General features: G+C 38.0%; 1 protein-coding gene across 2 annotated transcripts in view; it reads left to right on the top strand.

Moving 5' to 3' along the window:
* LOC134845232 (endothelin-converting enzyme homolog) overlaps positions 1-19,533 on the top strand; it is a 197,318-nt gene that overhangs the window by 88,136 nt on the left and 89,649 nt on the right. The window contains exons 2-3 of one of the 2 annotated variants that reach the window (XM_063862151.1): positions 10,786-10,974; positions 11,323-11,397. The exons of the other annotated variant lie outside the window; for it this stretch is intronic. Of the exons in view, the coding sequence (XP_063718221.1) occupies positions 10,861-10,974; positions 11,323-11,397 (189 nt within the window). The 5' untranslated portion in view covers positions 10,786-10,860. The remainder of the gene's footprint in view (positions 1-10,785; positions 10,975-11,322; positions 11,398-19,533) is intronic. 2 annotated transcript variants of the gene reach the window in all.

Raw genomic sequence — 19,533 nt, 5'->3', positions numbered from 1 at the left:
TTGCTAACGACGTGTTACAAGATACGGAGACTGAGAGTGCAGAGTCAGTATCACAGGAGGAAGAAATGGAGCATTGACGAATGACCGAAAAGCAAGATGGGAAAAAAGAGACGAAAATTAGAAGAAATTAGAAGTTTTAGAACTTCTAAACGACGAAAAAAGAAGAAAACAAAGGAGTAATGATGAAAAAGTTAAAACTCAGAGTTGTTTTATGTGTGTGAAAAAACTCAAGTGAGAAACCAAGCAACCAAGTTGTAATTGAAAACTGAAACATTTAGTTGAGTTTTGAAATTGTTGCATTTATAAATTTGCATTTTGATTTTAGTCGAGTGGCTTTAGAGACACTCACTTACTATTTATTTAGAAAGGCTTAAATGAAGGAGTATATTAAAATATTCCAGCCTGCCTGACTGTTTTTAATCAGCTAGGAGAACTGATCACTTTGTGGTGACATGGAAGGCTTGAGTAATCTCTCGAAGAGGGAGATTGTTTCATTGTTCTTGCTAACCACCGAGTTTCTTAGTTTTAATATTCAGGACAATAACAAGCAAGATTTCAGAAGGGAAAAGCATAGTAGGAAAATTTTAGCTTGTTGGTCGGCAGGACTGTCCTGCAAGCCAACACCTTTTAAATCTAAGAGAAAAAGTTTTAATCGGGACCTTGACATTGGAAGTCAGAAAATATGTTTTATCTTAGGTCATATCCTCAATGTGCAGATTAATGAAAGAATTTGAAGGCTATAGTGATGTAGTATGATGCCATTTATGTTCTGCAGTGAGTCGATGTGACGTGGATAAAGGTAATTTCGTGCATTTTGTTAACTCTGTTCGATGACACTGTATCTATTTTACGAACATTGCGTGATTCAATGAGGACATTGACCGGACTGTCCGGGGAGTATGTGACATTCGACCAGAATGGCCAAAATGCAATCTCTGCGGAATTCGAATTTTTAGCAGCGAGCCTTCCGGATTGGTGATTATTGAGAATTAAGAACGTTATTTGGACGATTGAACAAAAGGTGAAGGTTAAAGGATTTGGAAATTGCTAATTTTTAAATTTTCGAAGTGATTACGTAACATTTCTGAGAAACGTCAGCAACGGCCATTTTGGCAGAAAAGCTAGAAAACAACACAACAACATTAGTTGCGCGGACGATAAGTACGAAAACTGTGAGAAAAAGAGAAAAAACAATAGCAGATTGCAGGAATAGCAGTGAACACTCCGAGTTGCAACTATTGTGTCGCTACAATAGTTGCAAGGCTGTTGCAGACAACGGTGAAGGGTGGAGGACAGCCTTCCGGATTAAGAAAAAGTCAAGATTAGCGAGCTTGATTCAGTGGATTCAATAATCCGGAAGGGTTTCGGAACTGAGACTTTTATCCTTTTATATAAACTTTTAGCTTCCTGTCATGTCCTGAGTTGAATTTAATTAACAACTGGATTCATTTTGATAAGGATGAGAAGCTAGGAGTTGGGGGAAAGGGTTGATCCATCTTCGATGGAGATGATGATTTTTATCTACTGAACAAAAACAATAGTAATATAATAAGTAGTAGCCCTGTTTTTAGGAGTGACCTCGTGGTCTGGGGATACTGAGACCCAGCCATGAGCTCACTATTTCTGCATGTAATTAAGTTAATTTGAGTGTTTTGACCGAAGCCGAAAGCAGTTACGTTTTTTGTCGACCCGATGTTAGAAAAGACCACCGAAAGTACTGGCTTGGTAGAGACGGTGAAAAGCATGTAAAGCTCTGTTTAGACGTTAGCCAGTCGTCTTAGGACTTAGTTTTATTTTCCGTCCATATCTATCTTCCGGGCGAATGTTACATACATCTGCCAAGCACAAGCATAAGAACATCTGCGAAATTAAAAGGAAGCGTCCGGCGAATCAACCGGATAGATCAAAAGTTTTTATTTCATAGCCGCTTAAGTCGGATAGACCAAAAAATTTTATTTCAGGATCGTCCCAGTCGAAGAGACCAAAAACGCTTGTTTCAGAATCGATCTGATAAAAAATTTTTAGTCAATTCCAATTCCTGTACTCGGAATTGAAGCAACTTCAATTCCAAAGCCTAGTGAGATTTCTCAATTCCAATTCCGAAAAAATCAAGGAATTGAATTGCCTGGTAGTGATACCAGATGTCGCACAGGTCACACTGAATCCATTGACTACCGCGTTTCTTGTTGCACTTTCCGCACTAGTCACCACGAACATAGGAGACAGAGTTAGCATCTCCTCGATTGGCGAATTCCCATAGGTTCCAATATTTATAGGTTTCAAAATAAAAAATCAGTCGCATAAGTTCCAAAATTTGTCTTCTTGAATTCTGATTGGTTGAAATTTGAGCCTACGAATTTATGGATTGATTGTTTGTTGTTCAACCAGCATAAGCTCAAGCTGCAGAAAAGTGACCGCCGCAGCCGCGCCAACGTGTTGCGAGCTTGCCACCAAAGTGTAGGACTCTATACGAAATTTAGAGCCGGCTATCGCCGTAAAGCGGCGATGCTTGCGTAGCGCGCCCACGCGCGACCTCAAACCGAGACTCGGCTAATTTAGTCTTTTAACCAATCGAAAAGATTTGGAACTTATGCGACTGTTTTTTATTTTGGAACATATGGGACTGTTTTTTTTTTATTTTGGAACCTATGAATACGCACCCCTCGATTTCGTCTTGACATTACGAGATATGAAACTGAACAATAAGTTTATCACAACAATTAGTCTAGATAGATAGATAGATACTTAAATTAGTTATAGAATCATGAGGAGCGGAATCGTGAAGAGAGACCAGGAAGATTCCTGACGACGAGAGCGCCGATTGGACAACACGTGAAGATATTCAGGCAGCTGACGACACCCCCTGGTCATGTGAAGGAAAGAGTATACCCAAAATTAGTGAACCAAGATGGTGATGCCCAAAGATATGGCGGATTGACAGCGATAAAGAAAGATGAGACCATCTTCGCCGCCTACGACAAGGCAGAAATGAGGAAGGCCAAGATTATGGTAGTAGCGAATTCAGAGTTCGTGTACACCTCCAAGTCTTTGTTTTGGCCGGACGTCATAATGTTGGCAGCGGTCGACTTGGACTTACTGCAATCGATATCTTTGGCTATAGGGGTGCAAAGGCAGACGGACATGAACCCAATTACGATTGTGTTTGCTGGCATCAATGACCATCTACACAGTAGAGGTTTTCTGAGCAGACTCAGAGATCCTACAATGGCAGAGTGTACAGTGAATATCAGCTGGACATTGGAGCAGGAGCTTTTAAGCGAGCTCTCGTGACTCATCGGAATGCAGTGACCACCGCTGTGAAAAGAATTTCCAGGACGAATGAACGTAGTGGAAAGGAGAAAGCAGAGATGCTGAAAGAAGATTTGGAGAGAAACGTGACGTTGTGTCTCCACAACAGCTTCTGCAGGAACAGAGAATCTAACGTGAATCCCCTACATTGCTGTAAACAGAGGTTGGAAGAGCAGAAGTGTTCGAGGACGGCTTCCAGCAGCGTCAGGATTGCTAACGACGTGTTACAAGATACGGAGACTGAGAGTGCAGAGTCAGTATCACAGGAGGAAGAAATGGAGCATTGACGAATGACCGAAAAGCAAGATGGGAAAAAAGAGACGAAAATTAGAAGAAATTAGAAGTTTTAGAACTTCTAAACGACGAAAAAAGAAGAAAACAAAGGAGTAATGATGAAAAAGTTAAAACTCAGAGTTGTTTTATGTGTGTGAAAAAACTCAAGTGAGAAACCAAGCAACCAAGTTGTAATTGAAAACTGAAACATTTAGTTGAGTTTTGAAATTGTTGCATTTATAAATTTGCATTTTGATTTTAGTCGAGTGGCTTTAGAGACACTCACTTACTATTTATTTAGAAAGGCTTAAATGAAGGAGTATATTAAAATATTCCAGCCTGCCTGACTGTTTTTAATCAGCTAGGAGAACTGATCACTTTGTGGTGACATGGAAGGCTTGAGTAATCTCTCGAAGAGGGAGATTGTTTCATTGTTCTTGCTAACCACCGAGTTTCTTAGTTTTAATATTCAGGACAATAACAAGCAAGAATTCAGAAGGGAAAAGCATAGTAGGAAAATTTTAGCTTGTTGGTTGGCAGGACTGTCCTGCAAGCCAACACCTTTTAAATCTAAGAGAAAAAGTTTTAATCGGGACCTTGACATTGGAAGTCAGAAAATATGTTTTATCTTAGGTCATATCCTCAATGTGCAGATTAATGAAAGAATTTGAAGGCTATAGTGATGTAGTATGATGCCATTTATGTTCTGCAGTGAGTCGATGTGACGTGGATAAAGGTAATTTCGTGCATTTTGTTAACTCTGTTCGATGACACTGTATCTATTTTACGAACATTGCGTGATTCAATGAGGACATTGACCGGACTGTCCGGGGAGTATGTGACATTCGACCAGAATGGCCAAAATGCAATCTCTGCGGAATTCGAATTTTTAGCAGCGAGCCTTCCGGATTGGCGATTTTTGAGAATTAAGAACGTTATTTGGACGATTGAACAAAAGGTGAAGGTTAAAGGATTCGGAAATTGCTAATTTTTAAATTTTCGAAGTGATTACGTAACATTTCTGAGAAACGTCAGCAACGGCCATTTTGGCAGAAAAGCTAGAAAACAACACAACAACATTAGTTGCGCGGACGATAAGTACGAAAACTGTGAGAAAAAGAGAAAAAACAATAGCAGATTGCAGGAATAGCAGTGAACACTCCGAGTTGCAACTATTGTGTCGCTACAATAGTTGCAAGGCTGTTGCAGACAACGGTGAAGGGTGGAGGACAGCCTTCCGGATTAAGAAAAAGTCAAGATTAGCGAGCTTGATTCAGTGGATTCAATAATCCGGAAGGGTTTCGGAACTGAGACTTTTATCCTTTTATATAAACTTTTAGCTTCCTGTCATGTCCTGAGTTGAATTTAATTAACAACTGGATTCATTTTGATAAGGATGAGAAGCTAGGAGTTGGGGGAAAGGGTTGATCCATCTTCGATGGAGATGATGATTTTTATCTACTGAACAAAAACAATAGTAATATAATAAGTAGTAGCCCTGTTTTTAGGAGTGACCTCGTGGTCTGGGGATACTGAGACCCAGCCATGAGCTCACTATTTCTGCATGTAATTAAGTTAATTTGAGTGTTTTGACCGAAGCCGAAAGCAGTTACGTTTTTTGTCGACCCGATGTTAGAAAAGACCACCGAAAGTACTGGCTTGGTAGAGACGGTGAAAAGCATGTAAAGCTCTGTTTAGACGTTAGCCAGTCGTCTTAGGACTTAGTTTTATTTTCCGTCCATATCTATCTTCCGGGCGAATGTTACATACATCTGCCAAGCACAAGCATAAGAACATCTGCGAAATTAAAAGGAAGCGTCCGGCGAATCAACCGGATAGATCAAAAGTTTTTATTTCATAGCCGCTTAAGTCGGATAGACCAAAAAATTTTATTTCAGGATCGTCCCAGTCGAAGAGACCAAAAACGCTTGTTTCAGAATCGATCTGATAAAAAATTTTTAGTCAATTCCAATTCCTGTACTCGGAATTGAAGCAACTTCAATTCCAAAGCCTAGTGAGATTTCTCAATTCCAATTCCGAAAAAATCAAGGAATTGAATTGCCTGGTAGTGATACCAGATGTCGCACAGGTCACACTGAATCCATTGACTACCGCGTTTCTTGTTGCACTTTCCGCACTAGTCACCACGAACATAGGAGACAGAGTTAGCATCTCCTCGATTGGCGAATTCCCATAGGTTCCAATATTTATAGGTTTCAAAATAAAAAATCAGTCGCATAAGTTCCAAAATTTGTCTTCTTGAATTCTGATTGGTTGAAATTTGAGCCTACGAATTTATGGATTGATTGTTTGTTGTTCAACCAGCATAAGCTCAAGCTGCAGAAAAGTGACCGCCGCAGCCGCGCCAACGTGTTGCGAGCTTGCCACCAAAGTGTAGGACTCTATACGAAATTTAGAGCCGGCTATCGCCATAAAGCGGCGATGCTTGCGTAGCGCGCCCACGGGCGACCTCAAACCGAGACTCGGCTAAATTAGTCTTTTAACCAATCGAAAAGATTTGGAACTTATGCGACTGTTTTTTATTTTGGAACATATGGGACTGTTTTTTTTATTTTGGAACCTATGAATACGCACCCCTCGATTTCGTCTTGACATTACGAGATATGAAACTGAACAATAAGTTTATCACAACAATTAGTCTAGATAGATAGATAGATACTTAAATTAGTTATAGAATCATGAGGAGCGGAATCGTGAAGAGAGACCAGGAAGATTCCTGACGACGAGAGCGCCGATTGGACAACACGTGAAGATATTCAGGCAGCTGACGACACCCCCTGGTCATGTGAAGGAAAGAGTATACCCAAAATTAGTGAACCAAGATGGTGATGCCCAAAGATATGGCGGATTGACAGCGATAAAGAAAGATGAGACCATCTTCGCCGCCTACGACAAGGCAGAAATGAGGAAGGCCAAGATTATGGTAGTAGCGAATTCAGAGTTCGTGTACACCTCCAAGTCTTTGTTTTGGCCGGACGTCATAATGTTGGCAGCGGTCGACTTGGACTTACTGCAATCGATATCTTTGGCTATAGGGGTGCAAAGGCAGACGGACATGAACCCAATTACGATTGTGTTTGCTGGCATCAATGACCATCTACACAGTAGAGGTTTTCTGAGCAGAATCAGAGATCCTACAATGGCAGAGTGTACAGTGAATATCAGCTGGACATTGGAGCAGGAGCTTTTAAGCGAGCTCTCGTGACTCATCGGAATGCAGTGACCACCGCTGTGAAAAGAATTTCCAGGACGAATGAACGTAGTGGAAAGGAGAAAGCAGAGATGCTGAAAGAAGATTTGGAGAGAAACGTGACGTTGTGCAGGAACAGAGAATCTAACGTGGATCCCGTTAGATCCACAGAGAACGGGATCCACGTTAGATTCCGTTCTCTGTGGAACAGAGAATCTAATGTGGATCCCCTACCTTGCTGTAAACAGAGGGTGGAAGAGCAGAAGTGTTCGAGGACGGCTTCCAGCAGCGTCAGGATTGCTAACGACGTGTTACAAGATACGGAGACTGAGAGTGCAGAGTCAGTATCACAGGAGGAAGAAATGGAGCATTGACGAATGACCGAAAAGCAAGATGGGAAAAAAGAGACGAAAATTAGAAGAAATTAGAAGTTTTAGAACTTCTAAACGACGAAAAAAGAAGAAAACAAAGGAGTAATGATGAAAAAGTTAAAACTCAGAGTTGTTTTATGTGTGTGAAAAAACTCAAGTGAGAAACCAAGCAACCAAGTTGTAATTGAAAACTGAAACATTTAGTTGAGTTTTGAAATTGTTGCATTTATAAATTTGCATTTTGATTTCAGTCGAGTGGCTTTAGAGACACTCACTTACTATTTATTTAGAAAGGCTTAAATGAAGGAGTATATTAAAATATTCCAGCCTGCCTGACTGTTTTTAATCAGCTAGGAGAACTGATCACTTTGTGGTGACATGGAAGGCTTGAGTAATCTCTCGAAGAGGGAGATTGTTTCATTGTTCATGCTAACCACCGAGTTTCTTAGTTTTAATATTCAGGACAATAACAAGCAAGATTTCAGAAGGGAAAAGCATAGTAGGAAAATTTTAGCTTGTTGGTCGGCAGGACTGTCCTGCAAGCCAACACCTTTTAAATCTAAGAGAAAAAGTTTTAATCGGGACCTTGACATTGGAAGTCAGAAAATATGTTTTATCTTAGGTCATATCCTCAATGTGCAGATTAATGAAAGAATTTGAAGGCTATAGTGATGTAGTATGATGCCATTTATGTTCTGCAGTGAGTCGATGTGACGTGGATAAAGGTAATTTCGTGCATTTTGTTAACTCTGTTCGATGACACTGTATCTATTTTACGAACATTGCGTGATTCAATGAGGACATTGACCGGACTGTCCGGGGAGTATGTGACATTCGACCAGAATGGCCAAAATGCAATCTCTGCGGAATTCGAATTTTTAGCAGCGAGCCTTCCGGATTGGTGATTTTTGAGAATTAAGAACGTTATTTGGACGATTGAACAAAAGGTGAAGGTTAAAGGATTCGGAAATTGCTGATTTTTAAATTTTCGAAGTGATTACGTAAAATTTCTGAGAAACGTCAGCAACGGCCATTTTGGCAGAAAAGCTAGAAAACAACACAACAACATTAGTTGCGCGGACGATAAGTACGAAAACTGTGAGAAAAAACAATAGCAGATTGCAGGAATAGCAGTGAACACTCCGAGTTGCAACTATTGTGTCGCTACAATAGTTGCAAGGCTGTTGCAGACAACGGTGAAGGGTGGAGGACAGCCTTCCGGATTAAGAAAAAGTCAAGATTAGCGAGCTTGATTCAGTGGATTCAAGAATCCGGAAGGGTTTCGGAACTGAGACTTTTATCCTTTTATATAAACTTTTAGCTTCCTGTCATGTCCTGAGTTGAATTTAATTAACAACTGGATTCATTTTGATAAGGATGAGAAGCTAGGAGTTGGGGGAAAGGGTTGATCCATCTTCGATGGAGATGATGATTTTTATCTACTGAACAAAAACAATAGTAATATAATAAGTAGTAGCCCTGTTTTTAGGAGTGACCTCGTGGTCTGGGGATACTGAGACCCAGCCATGAGCTCACTATTTCTGCATGTAATTAAGTTAATTTGAGTGTTTTGACCGAAGCCGAAAGCAGTAACGTTTTTTGTCGACCCGATGTTAGAAAAGACCACCGAAAGTACTGGCTTGGTAGAGACGGTGAAAAGCATGTAAAGCTCTGTTTAGACGTTAGCCAGTCGTCTTAGGACTTAGTTTTATTTTCCGTCCATATCTATCTTCCGGGCGAATGTTACATACATCTGCCAAGCACAAGCATAAGAACATCTGCGAAATTAAAAGGAAGCGTCCGGCGAATCAACCGGATAGATCAAAAGTTTTTATTTCATAGCCGCTAAGGTCGGATAGACAAAAAAATTTTATTTCAGGATCGTCCCAGTCGAAGAGACCAAAAACGTTTGTTTCAGAATCGATCTGATAAAAATTTTTTTGTCAATTCCAATTCCTGTACTCGGAATTGAAGCAACTTCAATTCCAAAGCCTAGTGAGATTTCTCAATTCCAATTCCGAAAAAATCAAGGAATTGAATTGCCTGGTAGTGATACCAGATGTCGCACAGGTCACACTGAATCCATTGACTACCGCGTTTCTTGTTGCACTTTCCGCACTAGTCACCACGAACATCGGAGACAGAGTTAGCATCTCCTCGATTGGCGAATTCCCATAGGTTCCAATATTCATAGGTTCCAAAATAAAAAATCAGTCGCATAAGTTCCAAAATTTGTCTTCTTGAATTCTGATTGGTTGAAATTTGAGCCTACGAATTTATGGATTGATTGTTCGTTGTTCAACCAGCATAAGCTCAAGCTGCAGAAAAGTGACCGCCGCAGCCGCGCCAACGTGTTGCGAGCTTGCCACCAAAGTGTAGGACTCTATACGAAATTTAGAGCCGGCTATCGCCGTAAAGCGGCGATGCGCGCGTAGCGCGCCCACGGGCGACCTCAAACCGAGACTCGGCTAATTTAGTCTTTTAACCAATCGAAAAGATTTGGAACTTATGCGACTGTTTTTTTATTTTGGAACATATGGGACTGTTTTTTTATTTTGGAACCTATGAATACGCACCCCTCGATTTCGTCTTGACATTACGAGATATGAAACTGAACAATAAGTTTATCAAAACAATTAGTCTAGATAGATAGATAGATACTTAAATTAGTTATAGAATGACATCTATAAATCGTAATAAGACAACAAATTAAACTATTTGGCTAGCGACTAAATAGAGCTTTACGTGCTTTTGACCATCCCTACCATAGCCAATTCAATGTGGTTCTCGTAGCATCATAAAATGGCTGTCTCTTTGACCGTCACTGCTCTGGGTTTTGTTTTCAGAACTGACCGACATCTGTTGAACAAGTCTGTTCACCGAGTCTATTAGGATTTCTCTTTCATCTTTCCGTATGGCTGCTATTCGCACCGTTTGTTCTTACTCAATTCTAATGACAGCTTCCAAGTGAAGTGCCCGCTCTAAAGCTTTCGCGATGTTCGACTCAATGCATCTGGCAATTTTTCGAAATGCATAAGTTATACATAGTTTGGCTCTTATGCTTTATAATTAGTATGCAAAATTGTGTCTTTTGTACTTGGTGCTACTTTTGCTGAATCGATTTGGCATTTTATTAGCAATGTTGCTGCGTTATTGGTGATTATTGTTTGGGGATTTTAAGCATCCGTAGCTGTGATTAAGGCGTGAGACTCAATTTTGTTAGGTCGCAGATTCGAATCCGACACGTAGCCGAGATTATGCTAGCTCGAGGCTTATTTCTACTTTGTCCATTTTTTTTGGATAGAGCTGCTTTTTGGTCGTGTTGTCGCAAGTGTCGAAGTGTGAAATTTCCGCTTAAAAGAATGATTGGATTGTGTAGTTGATTTATGACAAGCGCATTCATAAGCAGTTTTTATTTGAAATGGCGTTTTGATTGATTGAAAAGTTTTTTTATTCCGCAAGCCATTTTTCTCAAAATCCTTTAAATTTCTCTGGAATGTTAAAAATTGGTCTAATGAATTTGCTGGTTAAGTTTTCCGGATGGCGTTTCTGTACATACGGAAAACGTTTTGGGGGAAATATAATCATTATCTGGAATTATTATTTTCAGTTTGTTTTCAGTTCAAAATGAAATTTTGAACAAACAATGTAAAAGTTAATTTAAAACCTGCTGTCTACAACAAGTAAGCTGCTGAAATGGGAAAGTCAAGCGTGTCTACGAGAGCTTTGGTGGAAAATGAGATAAATAACAGCGCAACATATACGCCGACTCCTAATGATAATCAGGATGCAGACATTTTCTTTCGTCAGGTAAGAAACATTGAGCGAATTTGACTAAACATCCAAAAATACGTTTGGGTTCTTATTGTTACAGCTACGATTACATTTTTCTGAGAGATATATGAAGGCACAAATTATTCATTGTCCGAACTTCACTGGCCTGAAAATTGCTAGCATTCAATATTATTGCAATTATCCCCCTCCACCCTTATATTTTTGTTTCCAGGTTTCCTTGTGGAAACAATATTTAGCAAATAGACTCCGCGATAGCAAATTTTAACGCAAGAATTCCGTAGTTCAGAGTTTCGAATTCCGTATTAGAAGATGTAATTTGACATTTGATCCAATGTATTTATGAAACATCTTTTTGATTCAAAGGAGAACGCGTCTAAAGGCTTCGTATATCAGCGCGCGAAGAATGTACGGGGACATAAATATAAATACGATAAGTTGGTGAGTTTTATTGTTAAACCAAAGAGGTAACTAGGAGTTTTCCTTTCACAGTAATCTGTTTGCCTGAATTTGGTCTTCATATTTGTTCATACAAAAATATCACTTCTAATTTTTCTCTTGACTCGGAAAAAGTAAACAAAGTGACGGAAATGGGGTTCTATCTTGTCATATCTGCCTGCTAACGAAATAACATGTCTGATTACCTTTACATGGCAGCTCAGTGAAGGTTAGCGACGACTCGTGTATACCAAGAATCGCGGATTCTAAAATTTTGTATACACTTGTGATTAGCGAGTTATCAAGTCGGAGTTTCAGATTTTTTTTTCGGTTTGTCATCTGGCTTCACAAAATCTTTATTTGGTCAGCTTAGTTTAGTGTACATCAAGTTCGTGGTATCATTTTAGCCCGTTTAGCATGGTAATTCATGCTTGGGTCGACAAAGGTTATGGTTTCGAATCCAGTAAGGGGCAGTTTTTTGTCGACAAAAAATGTTCCGCATGAGAAAATTAATTGTATGACTAGTGTTTTTCTGCTAATTTTTTGTCGGCTTCTTTGCCACAACACGATATTTGCCTGTGATTTATGCGTTTTTCCTTGTCATTCAAAACTTTTTCAATCTATTTGGGTTATAGTGCAAGCATATATATATAGCAACCGAATAGTGGGATTCTGTCAAGGTTATACCAGGTTTTGCGATTCTGGTCTCCATATATGAATAACCAAATCCTTTTAGTTTACGAGATACGGCTATTTTCGAGTTTCCAAAATTTTCTAGAAAATTTAATTTAAAAAAACTTCTAAATTTTTGAAATTCTCAGCCTGTAGTTGGGTGCTGTCAGGGTTTTCTCAGGGGTTGTGAATCTTGCCTCCAAATCTTACTTCTCAAATCTTTGTAGTTTTCGAGTTATGACTGTTTTTTTTACGATTTTTCGAAAATTTTCAAAAAACTTAGATTTAAAAAAATTCTAAAATTTTGAAGATCTCAATTCTCTTGTTGGATATTGTGAAGATACTCTCAGGGGTGGCGAACCTTGCCTCCGGATATGGCTGCTGAAATCTTTTTAGTTTTCCAAATATGACGTTTTTTAGGGTTTTTCAGAAAACTTAGATATAAAAAGTTTTACAACATTTAAAATTCTCATCTCTGTAATGAGGCTCTGTCAGGGTACTACCAGGAGTTGCGGATTCGGCCTCCAAATATGACTGCTCAAATTCTTTTTGTTTTCGAGACATGACGTTTTTTATGATTTTTTCTAAAATTTTCAAAAAAGTTAGATTTTAAAAAGTTCCAAAACTTTGTGGATCTCAATCCTTTTGTTCGATATTGTGAAGATACTCTCAGGGTGGTGAACCTTGCCTCCGCATATGGTTGCTGAAATCTTTTTAGTTTTCCAGATATGACGTTTTTTAGGGTTCTTCAGAAAACTTAGATATAAAAAGTTTTACAAAATTTGAAATTCTCATCTCTGTAATGAGGCTCTGTCAGGGTACTACCAAGAGTTGCGGATTCGGCCTCCAAATATGACTGCTCAATTTCTTTTAGTTTTCGAGATATGTCGTTTTTTATGATTTTTTTCTAATCTTTTCAAAAAAGTTAGATTTTAAAAAATTCCAATTTTTTGAAGATCTCAATCCTCTTGTTGGATATTGTGAAGATACTCTCAGGGCTGGCGAATATCGCCTCTGAATACGGCTGCTGAAATCTTTTAGTTTTCCAGGTATGACGTTTTATAGGATTTTTCAGAAAACTTAGATAAAAAAAGTTTTACAAAATTTGAAATTCTCATCTCTAATGAGGCTGTCAAGGTACTACCAGGAGTTGCGAGTTCGGCCTCCAAATATGACTGCTCAAATTCTTTTAGTTTTCGAGATATGACGTTTTTTATGATTTTTCTAAAATTTTCAAAAAAGTTAGATTCTAAAAAGTTCCAAATTTTTGAAGATCTCAATCCACTTTTTGGATATTGTGAAAATGATACTCTCAGGGGTGGCGAATCTTGCCTCTGAATATGGCTGCTGAAATCTTTTCAGTTTTCCAGATATGACGTTTTTTAGGGTTTTTCAGAAAACTTAGATATAAAAAGATTTACAAAATTTGAAATGCTTATCTCTGTAATGAGGCTCTGTCAAGGTACTACCAGGAGTTGCGAATTCGGCCTCCAAATATGACTGCTCAAATTTGATTTATTTTTCGAGCTATGCCATTTTTTTTATAATTTTTTAGTAAAAAAAGTTTCACATTAACTTAGATTTAAAAAGTTCTATAACTCTGAAGATCTCACTCCTCTTGTTGGAAGGTGTAAAGATACTCTCAGGGGTGGTGATCTTGCCTCTGAATATGGCTGCTGAAATCTTTTTAGTTCTCGAGTTATGACGTTTTTTACGATTTTCCAGAAAACTTAGATATAGAATGTCTTACAAAATTTGAAATTCTCACCTCTGTTATGAGGCTCTGTCAGGGTTCTACTATGAGTTGCGAATTCGGCCTCCAAATATGACTGCTCAAATTCTTTCAGTTTTCGAGATATGCCAGTTTTAAATTATTTTCACATAAGCTTAGATTTTAAAAAATCCAAAATTGTGAAGATCTCATTTCTCTTGTTGGAAATTTTGAGCAAACTCTCAGGAGTTGCGGTTTTCGCCTCCAAATATGACTGCTCAAATACTTGAAGTTTTTGAGATATGACGTATAAATGATTTTTCAGAAATTTTCAAATAAACTTAGATGTTCAAAAATTCAAAACTTTGAAGATCTCAATCTCGTTGTTGGAATTGGTGAGGGTACTCTCAGGGGTGGCGAATCTTACCTCTGAATATGGCTGCTGAAATCTTTTCAGTTTTCCAGATATGACGTTTTTTAGGGTTTTTCAGAAAACTTAGATTTAAAAAGATTTACAAAATTTGAAATGCTTATCTCTGTAATGAGGCTCTGTCAAGGTACTACCAGGAGTTGCGAATTCGGCCTCCAAATATGACTGCTCAAATTTTTTTTATTTTTCGAGCTATGCCATTTTTTTTATAATTTTTTAGTAAAAAAAGTTTCACATTAACTTAGATTTAAAAAGTTCTATAACTCTGAAGATCTCACTCCTCTTGTTGGAAGGTGTAAAGATACTCTCAGGGGTGGCGATCTTGCCTCTGAATATGGCTGCTGAAATCTTTTTAGTTCTCGAGTTATGACGTTTTTTAGGATTTTCCAGAAAACTTAGATATAAAATGTCTTACAAAATTTGAAATTCTCACCTCTGTTATGAGGCTCTGTCAGGGTTCTACTATGAGTTGCGAATTCGGCCTCCAAATATGACTGCTCAAATTCTTTCAGTTTTCGAGATATGCCAGTTTTAAATTATTTTCACATAAGCTTAGATTTTAAAAAATCCAAAATTGCGAAGATCTCAATTCTCTTGTTGGAAATTTTGAGCAAACTCTCAGGAGTTGCGGTTTTCGCCTCCAAATTTGACGGCTCAAATACTTGAAGTTTTTGAGATATGACGTATAAATGATTTTTCAGAAATTTTCAAATAAACTTAGATGTTCAAAAATTCAAAACTTTGAAGATCTCAATCTCGTTGTTGGAATTGGTGAGGGTACTCTCAGGGGTGGCGAATCTTGCCTCTGAATATGGCTGCTGAAATCTTTTCAGTTTTCCAGATATGACGTTTTTTAGGGTTTTTCAGAAAACTTAGATATAAAAAGATTTACAAAATTTGAAATGCTTATCTCTGTATTGAGGCTCTGTCAAGGTACTACCAGGAGTTGCGAATTCGGCCTCCAAATATGACTGCTCAAATTTGATTTATTTTTCGAGCTATGCCATTTTTTTTATAATTTTTTAGTAAAAAAAGTTTCACATTAACTTAGATTTAAAAAGATCTATAACTCTGAAGATCTCACTCCTCTTGTTGGATGGTGTAAAGATACTCTCAGGGGTGGCGATCTTGCCTCTGAATATGGCTGCTGAAATCTTTTTAGTTCTCGAGTTATGACGTTTTTTACGATTTTCCAGAAAACTTAGATATAGAATGTCTTACAAAATTTGAAATTCTCACCTCTGTTATGAGGCTCTGTCAGGGTTCTACTATGAGTTGCGAATTCGGCCTCCAAATATGACTGCTCAAATTCTTTCAGTTTTCGAGATATGCCAGTTTTAAATTATTTTCACATAAGCTTAGATTTTAAAAAATCCAAAATTGTGAAGATCTCAATTCTCTTGTTGGAAATTTTGAGCAAACTCTCAGGAGTTGCGGTTTTTGCCTCCAAATATGACTGCTCAAATACTTGAAGTTTTTGAGATATGACGTATAAATGATTTTTCAGAAATTTTCAAATAAACTTAGATGTTCAAAAATTCAAAACTTTGAAGATCTCAATCTCGTTGTTGGAATTGGTGAGGGTACTCTCAGAGGGTTGCGATGCTTGCCTCTGAATATGGCTGCTCAAATGATGTAGTTTTTGAGACTGAATTTTTTTAGGATTTTATCAGAGAACTTAGATTTAAAAAAAATCAAAAACTGAAGATCTCAATTCTCTTGTTGGAAATTGTGAGGGAACTCTCAGCGGTTGTCAATCTTGCCTCTGAATATGGCCGGTCAAATCCTTGCAGTTTTTGAGATATGACGTTTTTTTAGTATTTTACAGAAAACTTAGGTATAAAAAGTTTTACAAAATTTGAAATTCTCATCTCTGTAATGAGGCTCTGTCAGGGTACTACCAGGAGTTGCGAATTCGGACTCCAAATATGACTGCTCAAATTCTTTTAGTTTTCGAGATATGCCATTTTCTTAAATTATTTTCACATAAACTTAGATTTAAGAAAAATCAAAACTCTGAAGATCTCAATCTTTTGTTGAAAATTGTGAGGTAACTCTTAGGGGTTGTGAATCTTGCCTCTGAATATTATTATTAAGATTTTATACGTTATAAAACGTAAAGGAGTTTCCTCCTAATGTGTCCAGGTAGTTGAGTCCATCCATAGGTAGTCGGACTGGAAATGGGACCAGAAGTACTTAAGCAGCCGAGACTTGAGTCCAACCGGCTTGAAGAACTGTATGCGCAGAGAAAGGCGGTTGGCCAAGGAGGGCGCCCTAAACCAAAAGTTATGCTCGAAAAGCTTCTTCCTGGGTATGTCGAGCTGAAAGCGCGGACTGACTGTAGCACGTGTATGCCGTGTGTTTGCGCTCATCTGTAGAAAACGTGTCACATCGCTGCTCAAATCCTTGTAGTTTTTGAGATTGACGGTTTTTAGGATTTTTCTTTACTTTTTCAGAAAACTTTGATATCAAAACATTCAAAAGAATGGAATTTTCCAACCTTAGTGGTTACTGTGAGGGTACTCTCAGGTGTTCCAAATTTCAAATCTTGCGTTCGAATTCGGCTGCTCATGATTCTTGTTACGTCTTTTTTTAATTGCTCAAAGAACTTAGATACCAAAAATTTCACAAACTTTCAAGTTCCCATCTCTATAGTGAGGCTCTGTTAGGGTACTCCCAGGAGTTGCGAGTTTTGCCTGCCAATCCTACTTCTCAAATCCTTGTAGTTTTCGAGATATGTCTGTCTTTTTATGATTTTTTCGAAAATTTTCAGAAAACTTAGATTTTAAAAAGTTCCAAAACTTTGAAGATTTCAATGCTCTTGTTAGAAATTCTGAGGGTACTCTCAAGAGTTGCGGTTTTCGCCTCCAAATAAGACTGCTCAAATTCTTGAAGTTTTTGAGATATGACGTTCTTATGATTTCTTCAGAAATTTTCAAAAAAACTTAGATGTTAAAAAGTTCCAAAACTTTGAAGATCTCAATTCTCTTGTTGGAAATTGTGAGGGAACTCTTAGGGGTTGTGAATCTTGCCTCTGAATATTATTATTAAGATTTTATACGTTATAAAACGTAAAGGAGTTTCCTCTAATGTGTCCAGGTAGTTGAGTCCATCCATAGGTAGTCGGACTGGAAATGGGACCAGAAGTACTTAAGCAGCCGAGACTTGAGTCCAACCGGCTTGAAGAACTGTATGCGCAGAGAAAGGCGGTTGGCCAAGGAGGGCGCCCTAAACCAAAAGTTATGCTCTAAAAGCTTCTTCCTGGGTATGTCGAGCTGAAAGCGAGGACTGACTGTAGCACGTGTATGCCGTGTGTTTGCGCTCATCTGTAGAAAACGTGTCACATCGCTGCTCAAATCCTTGTAGTTTTTGAGATTGACGGTTTTTAGGATTTTTGTTTACTTTTTCAGAAAACTTTGATATCAAAACATTCTAAAGAATGGAATTTTCCAACCTTAGTGGTTACTGTGAGGGTACTCTCAGGTGTTCCAAATTGCAAACCTTGCGTTCGAATTTGGCTGCTCATGATTCTTGTTACGTCTTTTTTTAATTGCTCAAAGAACTTAGATACAAAAAATTTCACAAACTTTCAAGTTCCCATCTCTATAGTGAGGCTCTGTTAGGGTACTCCCAGGAGTTGCGAGTTTTGCCTCCCAATCCTACTTCTCAAATCCTTGTAGTTTTCGAGATATGTCTGTCTTTTTATGATTTTTTCGAAAATTTTCAGAAAACTTAGATTTTGAAAAGTTCCAAAACTTTGAAGATTTCAATGCTCTTGTTAGAAATTCTGAGGGTACTCTCACGAGTTGCGGTTTTCGCCTCCAAATAAGACTGCTCAAATTCTTGAAGTTTTTGAGATATGACGTTCTTATGATTTCTTCAGAAATTTTCAAAAAAACTTAGATGTTAAAAAGTTCCAAAACTTTGAAGATCTCAATTCTCTTGTTGGAAATTGTGAGGGAACTCTTAGGGGTTGTGAATCTTGCCTCTGAATATTTTTATTAAGATTTTATACGTTTTAAAACGTAAAGGAGTTTCCTCTAATGTGTCCAGGTAGTTGAGTCCATCCATAGGTAGTCGGACTGGAAATGGGACCAGAAGTACTTAAGCAGCCGAGACTTGAGTCCAACCGGCTTGAAGAACTGTATGCGCAGAGAACGGCGGTTGGCCAAGGAGGGCGCCCTAAACCAAAAGTTATGCTCTAAAAGCTTCTTCCTGGGTATGTCGAGCTGAAAGCGAGGACTGACTGTAGCACGTGTATGCCGTGTGTTTGCGCTCATCTGTAGAAAACGTGTCACATCGCTGCTCAAATCCTTGTAGTTTTTGAGATTGACGGTTTTTAGGATTTTTGTTTACTTTTTCAGAAAACTTTGATATCAAAACATTCAAAAGAATGGAATTTTCCAACCTTAGTGGTTACTGTGAGGGTACTCTCAGGTGTTCCAAATTGCAAACCTTGCGTTCGAATTTGGCTGCTCATGATTCTTGTTACGTCTTTTTTTAATTGCTCAAAGAACTTAGATACAAAAAATTTCACAAACTTTCAAGTTCCCATCTCTATAGTGAGGCTCTGTCTGGGTACTCCCAGGAGTTGCGAATTCGGCCTCCAAATATGACTGCTCAAATTTGATTTATTTTTCGAGCTATGCCATTTTTTTTATAATTTTTTAGTAAAAAAAGTTTCACATTAACTTAGATTTAAAAAGTTCTATAACTCTGAAGATCTCACTCCTCTTGTTGGAAGGTGTAAAGATACTCTCAGGGGTGGCGATCTTGCCTCTGAATATGGCTGCTGAAATCTTTTTAGTTCTCGAGTTATGACGTTTTTTACGATTTTCCAGAAAACTTAGATATAGAATGTCTTACAAAATTTGAAATTCTCACCTCTGTTATGAGGCTCTGTCAGGGTTCTACTATGAGTTGCGAATTCGGCCTCCAAATATGACTGCTCAAATTCTTTCAGTTTTCGAGATATGCCAGTTTTAAATTATTTTCACATAAGCTTAGATTTTAAAAAATCCAAAATTGTGAAGATCTCAATTCTCTTGTTGGAAATTTTGAGCAAACTCTCAGGAGTTGCGGTTTTCGCCTCCAAATATGACTGCTCAAATACTTGAAGTTTTTGAGATATGACGTATAAATGATTTTTCAGAAATTTTCAAATAAACTTAGATGTTCAAAAATTCAAAACTTTGAAGATCTCAATTCTCTTGTTGGAAATTGTGAGGGAACTCTTAGGGGTTGTGAATCTTGCCTCTGAATATTTTTATTAAGATTTTATACGTTTTAAAACGTAAAGGAGTTTCCTCTAATGTGTCCAGGTAGT

Source organism: Symsagittifera roscoffensis, chromosome 1 (assembly GCF_963678635.1).
Source record: "Symsagittifera roscoffensis chromosome 1, txSymRosc1.1, whole genome shotgun sequence".
NCBI lineage: Eukaryota > Metazoa > Xenacoelomorpha > Acoela > Convolutidae > Symsagittifera > Symsagittifera roscoffensis.
This window is presented reverse-complemented; position numbering and strand designations above follow the sequence as displayed.